Below are 15,370 nucleotides of genomic sequence, written 5' to 3' on the forward strand. Positions count from 1 at the left end.
TCCTGAATTAATGGGAAATGTGAAGATTGGACTGATAAATTATTTTAGCTTGCTTAGAGGGGAGCAAATGTAAAAAGTGTCTCACTTTACCCCACTCTCCCCTACTATATAGGCAGTTGGTAGTTGTTTTGAGGTATTCTGTGTTTTGGCTTAGAGAGGTCTGAGGAATATTTACTGGTGGAAAACCATAGAAAATAGACATGTTGGCCTTTGTATAGTTTTGTACAAAAACATTGTAAAAACTGAAAACTGGCTTTAAAGTGTAGAAATAGCTATTTAAAAAATGTAATAAAAACAGAAAGCAGTTCTCTCAGGAGATGCTTTTTCAGACCTATTGTGAAAGAGGCCTGTCATTAGGTTCAGAACAACATCTCTGTACAGTAAAGCATATGGACATCTGTCCATGGAAGAGTTCTCTTATGAGTCTTTTTTAGCACAGTCCAGGAGGACTGTGTAGGATTCAGATCCTAGTTCTATCCTCTTCTCTGTGTTTGGGCAGCTGAGTTAGTTATGGCAAAGAATGAAAGACGAAAAACGTCAAAACTGCAAACCAGTGGAGACAATATTGGCTGCAGTCCTCTGAGCCTCAGCACTGCTGGGGGCGGGGAGTCAGACCAAAGCCCCCGTTGGTCTCCCTTATCTTCTCCTTGTTTTTGGCCTGGACCAAGCCAAACACCACCTTCGCTAGCGTCATGTGTCCTCCCGCCCGCACGCCCAGGCGCCCATCTGTTTCAACGTTGGCCCTCTTGCTGCTCAAGGTGCTGAGGAAATAGGTGCGGACTTTCCCCTTACTCTCGCTCACCTGCAACGACAGTGGAGGTCACAAAGTGTGCTGGTCCTTTTCTCAAAGACCTTCTGGATTTAAGAGTAAAAGACGTGTTCGTAAATATAGATACAATGCTTTTTAATGTGTGTGCATACTTCATACACTAATGTCCACTTGCTGAACAGTATTGCACCTCACTAGCTGTTATTTTTTTTTCACCAGTAGATGTCCCTCTTGGTTCAGTTGTCCCATGGACCTTGTCCCCTGTGCCTGTGAGAAGACATGTCTTCTATAAATGTGTTTTTAGACCTTTTCTCAAGATGAATTAAGCACAGTCATAAGGTAACTTTGTTGTAATTTTTTTCATTATTTTGACATAGCAGAAAATTGGCTTTTTTTGTAAATTATCACGTTAATAATTACCTATGAACGTATTTTCTGCAGCTTTTCCTACTATTTCATATAAAAATGTTAACTGCGAAAAAAGCCAAAAAAGGCCAAACTGTACATATTATAGATACATGTTTATACAGGGAAATTATTTGTGTTAGAATGGGCTTTTCTCCACAGCAGATGTTTGGAGGAAGAGGTGTAACTAATTTCAGTAAATGTCCCGACACTGTGACAGTCGCATAAAACAATACCATGACACATGAAACTGAAGGAGCAAAATGGAATCATTCATTATCATTTCATTTTACACAACTGTTCGTTTTCCTGCTGTGTAAAGTCCAAAATGTCTTCTGTGAAAAAGGACTGCTCAACATGTCTTGGACAAAAAAAATAAAAAATAAAAATCACACCTTCACAGATCTATGTGACATTTCAGAAGAGGCCAACTGAGTCAAAATAACAGGAGACTCTTGTGTGATTGTACACGGCCCGTTTAGAAATTGCATTTAAACAATAAAAAAGTGTGTTTTAAGTTCATAAGACATTCATGTGGTTTAACATAATTGACAACAGTGATGCAGTAGATCCTACTTTTTTATTTTTTTTTAACTAGTCAAAATATTCCAGGTTTGTTGCATTTCAATGCTGTGTAAATGCACAGAAAATGTTAAAAATAATTGTGAAACCCCTACTTTAGATGTTGTTGTTTAGATGTATGTTCCATCTCTTGCAGCAGTACAGACATGATAAATACTCCTTCCTTCAGCCACTCACCCCCTTGATGAAGATTTCTCCACGTAGGTCCAAGGCAAAGCCCCATTCTGTCAGGATCCTGCACGTGGCTTCGGGCACCTGGATGCGTCCGCTCACGCCCGTACTGTCCATGCGGCTGGCCAGGTTGACCGTGGAGCCCCAGATGTCATACTGTGGCTTAGTGGCCCCGATCACCCCTGCCACCACCGGTCCATGGGCGATGCCTGTTTTAGGGCAACACAGAAAAATAATTCCCTTAAGACAATTATCTGATTAGAATTTAGTCTATGGAGCCGATAATACTGTATCAACCGTCCTTTGTTGTATGGTTTGTTTTGCTTTGGTTTGGTTCGGGATTTGGTTAGGTAGTTTTGTTTTGCACACATCTTACATTCTTCACTCACACAGACACAGCACCCATTACTGATTACTGATATTCATGCACCAATTAGTACTTACTTTAAACTTGGTTAAATAAATTATTATTTGGTTAAACTAATTCTCTTGTGTGGTTTCCTCTTTGTACTTCCCTTGAGCCGGGAACTTAATAAAGGAGGCCAGCCAAGAAGCAACCTACCCACGCGCAGCTGGAAGTTTTTGGCAGACTGCCTGTTGATCTCTTTAAGGGTCTCCTGCATTGCCAACGCAAACAAAACCAGCTCGCTCAGGTGATTCCACTGATCCGTAGATATCTGGAAGACACACAGAGACAGATGAATAGTGAGATTTAACGAGAGGAGAGAACAAATGTGAACGGAACAAAATGAGACAAGAAAATGCTAAATGCGTAAGAGAAGGTCCCCCACCTGTCTGTCTGGAGCTAAGCCAGAGGCGGCCATGTAGCAGCTTCCAATGGTCTTTATCTTCTCCACAGAGTGGACGAATGACTCCTCCAACAACTTAGAAGAAAGGTTAAAGGTGTAATTAGTGATTACGCACTTATCCCGTATGTTGCAGCTGATTATGCAATTGGCAGCAAATCCCATTTGTCAACAGCATGTGTGTCCCATCCCCACTGTGTCTGCCTTTTTTATCAGCCAGAACAGGCAGGTGAAAACAGAACAGACACATTCACACAGACTAAACATTTTATTTTATAGCTCTTATCACCCATTAACATTCAAAAGCCACACCATACCTTGATTATGCCACTTTACTCAGATATGATTTTACAGTCAAAAAGTAATCCCAATCTTCTGTACAGGGTGCATCTTTTTTTATTTTTGACTGCCAATCTCACCTCGTCAAAGCCAGCAATGATCTCGTTGAGCAGTCGGAGGCAGTCCACCCCCTCGTGTTTGAGCTCTTTCTGCTCAAAGTACTCATTGAAGCCAGCGATGGAGGCAAACATGACGCCCACCTCATCATAGGACTGGGAGTAAAGCTCCTGGGCAAATGTGTGAAGGCAGTAAATATGTAAATACTACTTCAAAAAGTCCAGATCAACATTTTAAAATGATACTGAGGTTGAACCTTCCCAAACATAAACACTGCTATTGTCTTCATCATGATGTTGCATCTAGTATCTTGATTACAAGTAGGTCATTGGCCGTTGTGCTATCAAACTATTCAAGTATATAAAGAACACAATTAATGTTTAAAGCCATAGTAACAGCAAAAAACATTTATAATAGCCCAAACAGACTTTCAAATTAATATTTTTTTTCTAATTAAAAATCAGATTAATCTCCCTGTTTGTTCGGGCTCCCCTGATAATAATACTTCTAATAATGAATTAAGAATAATGTCACATCATTTAAAGACAAAGCAGTGAGGCTGATACAGTCAGAGGGGAGGTTGTGTTTCCTGCACCTCGTCGTGCCTGCTCCGTTCCAGAAAATGATGCGCCACATGCATAGGCAAGATGTTGTGCAGCAAACATTCGTTGTGGACCCGCAACTCCCTCATGTCTTCCACTTCCTGCTGGGCCTGCAGACGCCACAGGAAGTCCAGTCTGGCAGTGGCCTCCCACTGGAAATGCAAAGGGCACATTAAACTTTCAGAGGTCACCTGACATATACTCCTCTACACATCTACTCCATGGAGAAAACTCATATCCAAACTGCAATTTAAAGTACTGCAAGCAAACAGAAATCAACAGCAGCGTGCTTAAAAAAGGTTAGAAAAAAGTTCACAGTGTTTAAAAGTATACCTGCCGTCCATTGTAGAAGACAGCAACAATGAACATGGCCATGAGAAGGATGGAAATTCCTTTTCTCCTGAGGTAGTGAGACCTGTGCAGATATTAACAAAGAGTGGGGGGGTATGGAGATGTAAGTTAAAGGGAACATGTGATAAATCAGATGGTCAGGACCAGTGGCGTTTCCAGGAAATTGTGACTGGGGTGGCCAAGGCGGGCCACAGAGCTAGAGTGGGGTGGCCATCGCACACCTGAATGAATAGCATGTGATATGCTGTACAACAAATTCAAAGATGATTTATAATCCCAATTGCCCAAATCATGTTAGAATCTATTGTTATGTTTGTCAGAAAACTAAACCCCTGAAGGGTGGTCTGGGGGCATCCCTCCCAGAAGATTTTTTTGTGTTTTTAACATGTAATCTAAGCATTCTGGTGCATTCTGGAGAAGAGAATAAAGTCAACATTTATTTCAGTTCAGATGAATAGTAAAATTAGCAAGACAACATAACTTGCTAGCAGCCAGATGCCTAACAACTGGACAGAGGGACGGATGACCTCTAGCTTTTGACCAAATATCTTGCTAAAAAAATAAACCTTTATTTATGAAATTCTGCCCTTACTAAGAACATGTTACACTTGCTAACTACAAACTTTCATTTTTTAATTCAGATTTCAAAAATCTGCTGGGACACGTGCCCATACACCTGCATGGGTGGCACACGTTTCACAAGCACACTTATGCTGTTTTCAAGACCTTTGCTGACCAAAGACCAGATCTAGTGGCCACAGTCCTACCATCAATTTAGTACTTGAAAATTGCAAACTGATCTCATATCAGTGGATTGGAGTGTTTGTGTGATGAACGTGGCAACTACCTATCAAAAAAAAGTTAAGAAAGGAAAAAAAAAATACATTTCATCTCTGAAATAGGGTACATATCAGGAAAAAAATAAAATATGCCCCCCCAAAAAAAGGGAAACAACACATCTAAAGATTCAACTGAAACCTTAATAAAGTCAATGTGTGCCCGCAGCCTGACCTTTGGGGCATATCTTGGCGTGTGAGCGTGAGGAAGGCCAGGTGGATGAGGTAGGAGTAGATGGCCACGGCCAGCAGCAGCACCGCCAGCTTCAGCAGAGAGTTCAGACGTAGGAACACAGCACAGGTCACCATGGCAATCACACCACTCAGTACAAAGACCTGAGGAGACAGACAGGCAGCCGGAGGAGGAGGAGGTTAGAGGTAACGCACTGTTTTATTTAATAGCAGACGTGAAATGTTTGCGATAGCAGGCATGCCTTTACCTCGGGATACGTGCAGAGCAGTGGATGTGAGGCCGTGTGGTCCATTACATCAGCTTCTCCGGTGTCTGCGAGAATGCAATATACCTGCACAAACATAGGCACATACAATATACATTTCGCACAAAACCTTTGGCAACTAACTTTTTTTTATATTTTTCGGTTATATTTGGATTCATGTGCTAATCACTGCCCATGAGCGTGGCTTCATTGTCATCTGAGGCACAAAGAGCAGGCATGAGAAACTTTATTTAAAGGAGAAGTAAGTGATATTTTTTTGTTAATATAACTGTTAAATCACTCTGTATTCATACAGCAGTCACTTAAACAGTATGCACAGTTCATGACACAGGGCACCAAGTCATTCAGCTTTGCAGTAATTGCCAGATAAAATGTAATGTATTCTGCTCGTTTCTATCCAATCAGGAGACAGAGCGCTATAAAGAGGCGGGTCTCTGTGCCCCGTGAACGATGACTTGCTGCTCTCCATCGCGGCACTATCTGACGAAGATGGCTGTGTGTTCATGTGGTGGTGACGTAGGGACGAGGGAGGGGACTGCAGTCAGTCAGTGACAGGAAGTTAGCTAAAAGGACCACATCATTTACTTCTGCTTTATCATTTCCATGTATGTGAATGTGTTGTTGCACATTCTTACCATATCGGTAGAGACCAAGCCAAAGTTGATGGCAATGGCAGCGAGGGTGAGGAGGTTGCGGGCACTGTTGTTTTCGTGGATCCAGCAGCAGAATTGCTGCAGTGCCACGGGAGTGCTCGGGAACTCCTCGGCCAGGGCCAACAGCAGCAGCAGCATGTAGGCCAGCAGGAAGACGGAAAACTGGAGGGCAGCTGGGTAAAGCCTGCGGAACAAAGGATAAGACAAAGAGGAAGGAAGCGGGCAAAGTTAATCCAAAGGTGGAATCAAGTGACGGGAGGAAGTGTGCGTCATGTGCTCTGATAGAGTTGGGGCCTAATAGGAGATGTGTGGGATGAGCTCCAATTCATACAGTGGAAGTAATCTTTTAATGGCAGGGTGGTTGTAGAGGCCAAGCCCAAGCTTTAGGCCCCGAGCTGCTTTGCCGCGGATATATTTCTTGAGGCACCTTTGTCCTTGTTGATGAATGAAACATAGACCCTGACTATAACGTGGCTTTTGTGTGGTCAAAAACTGTTTCTATGTCCGGGTAGCAACTGTGGAACCAGAGATTGGTTCCTATTTTATACAAGAGTGCTAATTGGCTCTTACAGTGGTATTTAATCTGACCACCAGATGAGACATTGAAAAAAACTAAATTATTCAAATTTAATTCAAATCCCACACATAGTGGCTTTAAAATCAGACAATCCTGCACTAAGCTTTCAGTAAGGTTAAACCAACGTGCTTAAGGCTAACATTTTCATTCAAAAAAGGTCAAATGCAAATGTAGTATTGTACCGTTTCTTTAGAACATTGCTCTGATGTTGGTGCTACATAGAACATTTCAATAAACCACCAGGTAGAGTTACCATGACAATATAATTGACCTTGAACATGCAGTATACATGTCAATGAAAAGCTTTGTGGAGTTGAGCTGATAAACCCATAAAAAGGAAATTAGCGTCAATTGGATACTGTTAATATCTTCCTACCTGGGTGCAGGAATGAGGGCCTGTGTAGCCATGAGGAAGAGGAGCATGATGAAGGAGCAGAGCAGGTTGGAGTTGAACATTTCATCCCTCATCTCGGAGAACTAGGACCCAACAGGAGAGCTCAAAATCAATATCCTTTATTCTGAATGTATTTCTTACTTCCGATCTGGTGTACCTATGCCTGCTCACCTTGTCCTCGATGTGCGCGTCTTTGAACACCAGTGTCAGCTGAGTGATATGCTCCATGTGCATTTGCTCACTGCTTCGAACCTCGATAGCATGTTTGATTCGTTTCTTGATCTCCTTCGAGGTAGACTGGCCTATGTTGGGCACCGAGCCATTGGTAAAAGCGGCTAGGATCTGTGAGAAAATGAATATGCCGATGGTGAATAAAGAGCTGTTAAAGATAAAGCCCTTCTTTCCATTTCTTTGAAACTCCTGCACCTACACTGTTGGTGTCAGTGAAGTTCCCAAAGGGCATATCTGGGTGCCAGGTTCGATTTGTTCTCAGGACTTTAGGGGGATGGTCACAACCAACTTTGTTCGCTTCCTCCTGATGGCAGATGAGGAAAGTCTCGATGTTGTGTTTGAGCAGAAACTCGCTCCTGTCGCGACCGTGGCCAGCTTCGGTCTTGTAAGTGCCTTCTAGGCAGTCCAGAGTTGCCCTGGATATGTGGATGCGCCTGGATGAAAGAGAGAATACAAGCAGAGACATGTGATATTTATGCACAAAGAAATGCTCTCCAATCATAAGCCTAAGTCTGTGAAGTTGGCATGGGACGTTCATGGGACATTCAAGATTTCAGGCCATGATCATCCTGGATAAAAAAATTGCTTTTCACAATATTATCCTGTCATTCATCAACATTTTTATAGAATCTTAAAATGTCTCTAAAACACAATACAATCACTCAACGTCACTTTTGGTTAATATAAAACATATATTAAACGCATCACAGATAGGACACACATCCTTTTTAGGAAATAATTATGTATTTTTGGCTACAAAATCACATCACTGGCACAATGAGGAACCACTCACCCTGGTATGCCCCCGGCCTCCATCTTGTTAGCAATGCTAACGTCCCAGGACCAGACGTCAAACTGCCATTTCTGCAGGCCTAGAACCCCACACAGGACAGAGCCTGTGTGGATCCCAATCCTCATGTCTATGTCAAAGGTCAGCTGCTTCCGCATGAGCCTGGAATTGGTATGTGGTAAAGTGACGACGTAAACAAATATGAGTCCAGTAAGTTAGTAAAAAGTTCAATTTACCCATCGTTCTCTTGCTGCCCTCTTTCAAATGGCGATAATATTGAAATTATGTTGATCATTGTTTTGCATGATAACCCCTCAACCCCAGCAAGTTAAGACTGACCGTATGGTTTTAATCATAGCCAGCCCCATCTCGACACAATGATGGGCATGGGCACGCTGAGGCTCAGGAACCCCTGACACACAGTAGTAACAGTCTCCTAGTATCTTTATCCGCAGGCACTGGTGCTCCTGTGATGAAGGGGAGTTGAGACACCAGGGGGAAAACAATTGTTGATGAATGAGAATTTGTGCCACATGTTAGGGCCTGTATATAAAAAAAGAGCAGAAATTCTCACTTCTGCCAGTCGGTCGAAGCGTCCAAAGAGCTCGTTAAGGATTCGGACCAGGTCCTGTGATGACAGGTTCATGGACAAGTTAGTGAAGCCCTTGATGTCTGCAAAGAGAATGCTGCCAAGAGGAGAGGAGAGAGGGAGTTGTAAAAGAAGTAATTTGCTAAAAAAAACAAAAAACAAAACACATTTTAACTGTAATTTCTCCCTGTTGGTACCAGTCTTTCAAGTCTGAATGTAAAGAGTTTGCAATTTCATACGGACGAAACCAAGTCCAATAAAATCATCACATCATCGACATAAAAGTCATCCATAAGAAATATATTATCTAAAGTCTGCTTCCATGAGTCTTTAAAATCCTAACATGGTGTGCGTCTGTTTGTGTGTCTTTTTGTACCTGACATTTGTGTACTGGTGGATAGAAATTTTATGAAACTCCTGAGGATTGACTTCATCTTCCAAAGAGCTCATGTCAGCGATCATCTCCAAGGCAACAAAGCGAGGCAGGATCGAAAGCACCAGACGCTCCTGGTAATGCACACAGTATGACCAGCACGATTATTGTTTATCTAAAGACCGTCTACCAATGTTTGGGGAACATTGATAACAGTCATGATGCAGTTTTTCCCTGTCGCCATATTTCTCCTCTGGCACAATGGAAGCACTGGCTGTACCTGTCTCTGGTTCTCTTGCTCCAGTTTGAGGCGACCCTCAATGCAGCGCCGCGTCTCCAGGAACACCTGCCTCTGGGCGTAGTCGGTCAGGTAGTGGATGAACAGGCCAGCTGTGTTCATAGCCATGTACAGCAGGCCTTTGGCAAACACCTGGACGGAGAGAGATTTTTGCATTCATGGAATTGATTTTAAACAGGAAAATCAAATACATCTGGGCTCCGTCTTCTTCTGTTAATTTACTTATGGGATTTCATGAGAACAGTTTGTATGTTTAGTAGGACTGTAGATAATACCATGGGGAGTATAGGGAGTATATATATATATATATATATATATATATTAGGGCTGTCAAACGATTACAATTTTTAATGAGATTAATCACAGGATTCTGTGGATTAATCACGATTAATCACGATTAATTTTACCATTCGAAATATGCCCGAAAAATTAGAATTTTCTCTGTATATTGTTGTATGAACAGATAAGATAAATAACAGAAGGTGGATATGTACATTTAAAAATTGGTGAATCTATAGGTTGTGCATTCTTGAATACAACTTGATTACAGTCCGCGGTGTGTGTGTGTGTGTGTGTGTGCGTGCGTGCGTGCGTGCGACCGCTTCCTAGGGGACAGTTCATGTGTGCCAGGAAGCCGACGTTATGTTGATGTCTGATGATCACACACACCTCTGAAAACTGCAGACGTTTGTGTCCTCGCGGGCTCTGAACAGAGCGGACAATGTTTCTCCTCCTGTTGCTCTCGACATCAACTGTCACCCGCGGCAGTTGATTTGATATACTATCTATGCCCCCGACACAGACGTGACCGTTAGCAGTTTAAAACCTTAAAGGTCACATATTATGCTAAATGCACTTTTTAAATGTGTTCTAACTAGTGGTGGGCCGTTATCGGCGTTAACGTGCTGCGTTAACGCCAGACTCTTATCGGCGATAAAACAAATATCGCCGTTAATCTCTTATTCCACCTCCTGTTCGGCTCAGGGAGCCAGTCATTTGTACAGTTCAGCTTAGACTCGGCCGTAATGCTGCTGCACACACACACACACACACACACACACACACGCACACGCACACGCACACGCACACACACACACACACACACACACACACACACACACACAGACACACACGCTGCATGTCAGAGACGAGGGGCGAAGCTTCTCTCACACACCCGCCGCTCTCTCTCTCTCCATCACTTGCCCACGACACAATCGGGTATTGGAACGCAGGGTGGGTGTGTGTGGCCACCGGTCGCCACGTGACTATAAGTTTCCAAGTTTTAAACACTTCTATCTCTTCAACGTCAACGTCACCGTACCCGAATCCTAAATATCCCCATAGCAGACGCTATATTTCATCGAGGGGAAAACTTTGTTTTGCGCCACAGTTCGACTCGGCCGTAATGCTGCTGCACACACACACACACAGACACAGGCACACACACACGCTGCATGGCAGAGACGAGGGGCGCTACCAAAAAGACGAGAGGAGCGGTTGGAGCAGTTGGAGAGTTTAGAGACACATGCGCGCACATTTATTTACATAAAATCGCAATCGCAGTCACTTGTGCAGTTATGTAAAATGTTTCACTAAGGAAAATGACAGAAAAAGTAACGCACAGTGACTTTGATGAGTAACTTTAATCTGATTACTGGTTTGGAGATAGTAACGCGTTAGATTACTCGTTACTGAAAAAAGAGGTCCGATGCCGGTAACGCGTTACTATGTAACATCTTGTTGAACATTATTTATTTTCATCACCAATTATCATAGTAGAACAGCTTCCTCAAGCAGTTTGTGATGCATGTTGGAAACAGGAGATGAGCCCCTGGTCTGATGCGCCACCTGGCTTGAGAAACACGTTCTCAAAGACTTACTTTGAGTCATTATTTAGGAGCACACACATATTATGAATGAATTCAAATGAGCCATTTTAATCTAGATTAATCTAGATTAATTCCAAAATTAATCTAGATTAATCTAGATTAATTCCAAAATTAATCTAGATTAATCTAGATTAAAAAAATTAATCTATGCCCACCTCTAGTTCTAACATATCCATGGGTCCACGGTGTGCCTAGAGACTGACAAAATATTTAAAAAAATAACAATCTCTCCTGTTCTCACTATCCCCCTTTCTGAAACCCTCACCCCTCCCCCCCAATATACCCCAGTCAGAATTTTCCCCTTTTCTTACCTCACAAACTGGAAAGCCAGAAGCTTCCACTGTGCAGCCCACACCCCTATTTCTTATTGGTCCACGGCCCTGACAGACAGAGGGCGAGGCGTATCTGGCTTCGCTTCCGGACAAGGGGCGGGGGCAGCTCAAAGATTGTATATTTACGAGGGGAGCTGCAGCTCTTTTTAAAAAATAGGCCATTGTGAGATTAGCTGAACATCAGCATAGTACAATAAATTATCTGAAAGTTTTTTTCAGCAAACAATTAAAGAAAAACTTATTAGGGACCACTAAGACCATATAATATGGTGTATAATAGTACCGAAAAGTGTATAATATGGGAGCTTTAAAACACGCCATGGGCTAACGTGCTGCTACGTTTGGCTGATCCTGGGTCAGCCACAACGATAGATTGACTGTAGGACAGAGCCGGTGGGATGTACAGGGCGGATCATTCTGCACATGCGTTAAAAAAATTTCACCCTGCGTTAACGCGATAATTTTGACAGCCCTAATATATACTGTACAGGCATGGCTGCTCTCAGCGTCTTTAAAGAGCACCTATTATGCTATTTTTCAGTCTAACTTTGGTATTGCAATTTAGCTTCTCTGCGAAAATTTTCTGTTTAGAGCCTAAACACAATTCTCTTTAAGACACCCGTTTGCCCTCTGTCCCCGTTTTCCCTCTGCTTGGAACCTGACCAGGTTCCCTCATAGTAACCGGATGGCAACAGGCACCGCCCCCTAGCTTCACCGCTACGCTAAGCGGACTGCAGTTCGATCGCGGGCAGATTTGAGCAGACAGGGATGGGCCTGATCGTGTAGCAGCATTACCGTTCAAGGAAAATCCCCTTTGTTCAGCATCACGCAATCCAGAAAACTAGGCATTAGGGTGCCACGAACGACAACAGAGTTTTGAGGCTGTGCACAGCCACCCCAGACAGTAAGCAGGGAATACGTCTTAAATGCATGTATGTCATTATTTGACACTTTGGTATCATTAAGCATGACCATCTTACATTATAACAACCTCTATAGTTCAGAAAAGACAAAAAAGCATAATAGGTGCTCTTTAAAGAACAGTTTCGTCAGCTCACCTTTCTCAAAAAGTTGGCATCATTGTGGTGGCACACTATCTCCATCAGGAGTTGCAGTGCTGAGGTGAGGGAGCCAGCGCACATGGCCCAAAGCAGAGGTAATGGCAGCAGTGTGTAGGTGGCGAACAACGTGAACAAAACATACCACGATGGGTCTTTTTCCAGTCCATACACCAGTCCTCCCAGCACCTGCATTGTCTGTGACAGCCAGCTAGCCAGGCCGACGCAGTGCAGCCACTGTGTGGACATGGAGTCTTTGCAGGTGAACACCATGATGCACAGTACTAGAGATAACAGCATGAAAATGCCTGTGAGGCAGCCGCGCACTATGTCTGTGACCTCTTCAGGGGCCAGTGCCAGGTACAGAACCAACAAGTGTAGCTTGGCCACCGCATCGATTACATTGGTGACGGCGATAGAGTTGCGTCTTTGGTGGGAGTAGTGCTCCTGGTAGAGATTCTCCAGGTCACGAGACTTGAATGTGTGCCTCAGGGTGGGTATGAAGGCCCCACAAATTGTATGGCCCCAGTGCACAAAGAAGTCGGCATCGCTGGAGTAATAGCTAGAAGAACCCGCGAAGCTGCCATTCCTGGCATTAGAACCGCGCTTCGGGGCAGAGTGCGCCTTAAATGTGGAGGATCGGCGTTTTGTGAGCCCACGTAAGGACTTGTCCCGGATTTGGGTGTTGATCACATCCATGTATGCGTCCGTCACAAACATTTTCCTTGCTGGCTCCACACCCACCTGTCAAACAAGATAGAAGTTCAGGTGTGTTTAATGTAACATTGGGCACATTTCATTTTCACACTATTTTTTACAAAACTTGATCCTTTGTAAATATTTTTATGGTAGAAAGCAAACTAATGCTAGCCATAACAAGTACAGTGGTCTTTTTTATCTACCTCTAGTTCGTAATGATCATCATTGAACTGTCCTTCTGGACACTGATCTATGAGAAATGTTTTTTAAGACCCTTTAAGTATTGTTCAACCAGGATATCCAAAAACATAAGCCACATTTCCACCAAAAGTACCCGGAACCTTTAGTTACTGGTAGCCTACTTCTATTTACACCGCGGCCTGAAGTCCCGGCCAATGCGAATCAGGCCGATAATGTAAGTGAAAAAAAGTAACTGCACTACACCCCCAGTCCAGTAGGTGGCAGTAAGAAGAAACAAATATACAACAACAAGTGACGGACAGGCCGGCATCATAATTGATGTGACACTACAGTTAGCGTTAGCATGGAGGATGTTCAAGTTGAGCGTTTGCTGATTGTTCTTTATTACATCACAAATGGATTCATAAAATCCACACAGGAAAGGAGACAAGCACAAAGCGGATTCAACACGCCCTAAATAATCAACTTAAACATTGGCGGTGGGGGGGCAAGTAATGGAACAATTAATTTTCCAGCACTGCAGCCCCGCCCCCGAAATTCATTAAATATCATGGATAATACAACTGAGCTGGGACTTTTCGGAAGGTAAATAAATTGTGGTGGAAACGCACAAAGTTTGTCCAAAGGCTCCCAGTTCCTGGGGAAAGCTCCTGTTGTCCTGAAATGCAGCTATACATTCTTTTCCAACTCCCCTACTGAACTTTTTCATTTAGTCAGCTTTTTTGATATCTCTATTTATCTGCCTGAATTTATCGTCTATCTATTAGCATGGCTAAACACTGAATCGATTGATTGTTTGGTAAAACTGGTCCTTTAAAGCTTAACCTGAATTTTTCCATAATTATATGGTTTGTCTGGTTCTATCTGCAGTAACCAATTTATTAATATTTAGTTGAGTTAATTTTTTATTTTTTTTTTGTAAAATGAGGCAGTGTTTTTCTGATACAGTACACACAGTCTTCATAATCTTGAAGGGTATGTACAAGATATGTACAAAACAATTGTTAACCAACAGTATAAGAAGTATAAGTTCCTTCTGGATGTTAAAGATTCCCTTGTGAATTTGGGATAATGATCACCTGGGCGCTTAGTTCCTTCTTGATAGTGATGTGTTTCACAGCATTCTGCCACAGCCTCTTTTTCCGCCTCAGCCCAGGGGACAGGGTCAAGGCAGCGGTCAGGCATTTTGGCTCCAACAGCTCGGCAGGGGAGACCTGTGTTGTCTGTGCGAAGGTCACCATGGTGATGATCTCCGCTGTAGTTCAGGTGGATCGGGAGGAGGCAGCAGCCTTGAGAGGGATTGGTGGCAAAGAGGGTGATCAATGAGGAGTCAGGGACAATCCAGTTTTATACATGGGGCAGGGAAAAAGCTGAGGGTAGAGCAGAGGAGGTGGGGCAAAGTCTGAATCGTGTGTTTACAAAACACAACCGAAAAATCCTTCTTAGTATACCTTTAAACTAGTTGTGCTACTAAGGCTGACACAGCAGCTGTATAATAACTTATGTGGCTCTTGAGGAGCTCTCTCAAGAAAGTAACCCAGATTTGGGGGGCACTTGTGGAGTCGTGGTTAGAGCTTCCCCCCGAGGCCCAGTCCTCTTCCCAGCGATCCGGTTCGAGTCCGGCCCTTGGTCGATCACTGCCCCATTTCTCTCTTTAGAACTATCAATAAAGCTTGAAGAATCCTAAAAAATAATCATTACAAAAAGAGGAAGAATGTTGGGGCGCTCCGGTGGCGTAGTGGATAGAGTGTGTACCATATTGGTTTTGGCCTTCGTTGCAGTGGTCACGGGTTCAAATCAGACCCGTGGACCTTTACTGCAGGTCATCCCCGCTCTCTCTCTGTCTCCCCATTTAAACTCTGTACTGTCTAATAAAGCTTGAAAATGACAAAATTATATAAAGAAAATAA

General features: G+C 43.2%; 1 protein-coding gene across 1 annotated transcript; it reads right to left on the reverse strand.

Annotated features, from left to right (window-relative positions):
- Positions 1–586: 586 nt before the first annotated feature.
- On the reverse strand, positions 587–14,701 carry LOC307265759 (adenylate cyclase type 8; the record flags this gene model as incomplete). The annotated part of the gene is made up of 20 exons (XM_080047557.1): positions 587–802; positions 1,934–2,136; positions 2,490–2,604; positions 2,719–2,811; positions 3,153–3,299; positions 3,725–3,883; positions 4,065–4,146; positions 5,094–5,254; positions 5,359–5,442; positions 6,012–6,213; positions 6,983–7,083; positions 7,172–7,342; positions 7,431–7,665; positions 8,025–8,183; positions 8,361–8,488; positions 8,596–8,707; positions 8,987–9,117; positions 9,264–9,413; positions 12,561–13,304; positions 14,540–14,701. 20 exons carry the CDS (start codon positions 14,699–14,701, stop codon positions 587–589), a joined length of 3,555 nt encoding a protein of 1,184 aa, XP_079903683.1.
- Positions 14,702–15,370: the final 669 nt, after the last annotated feature.

The sequence above is a fragment of the Ammodytes marinus genome (genome assembly GCF_949987685.1).
Source record: "Ammodytes marinus genome assembly, chromosome: 19".
Taxonomy (NCBI): Eukaryota; Metazoa; Chordata; class Actinopteri; order Uranoscopiformes; family Ammodytidae; genus Ammodytes; species Ammodytes marinus.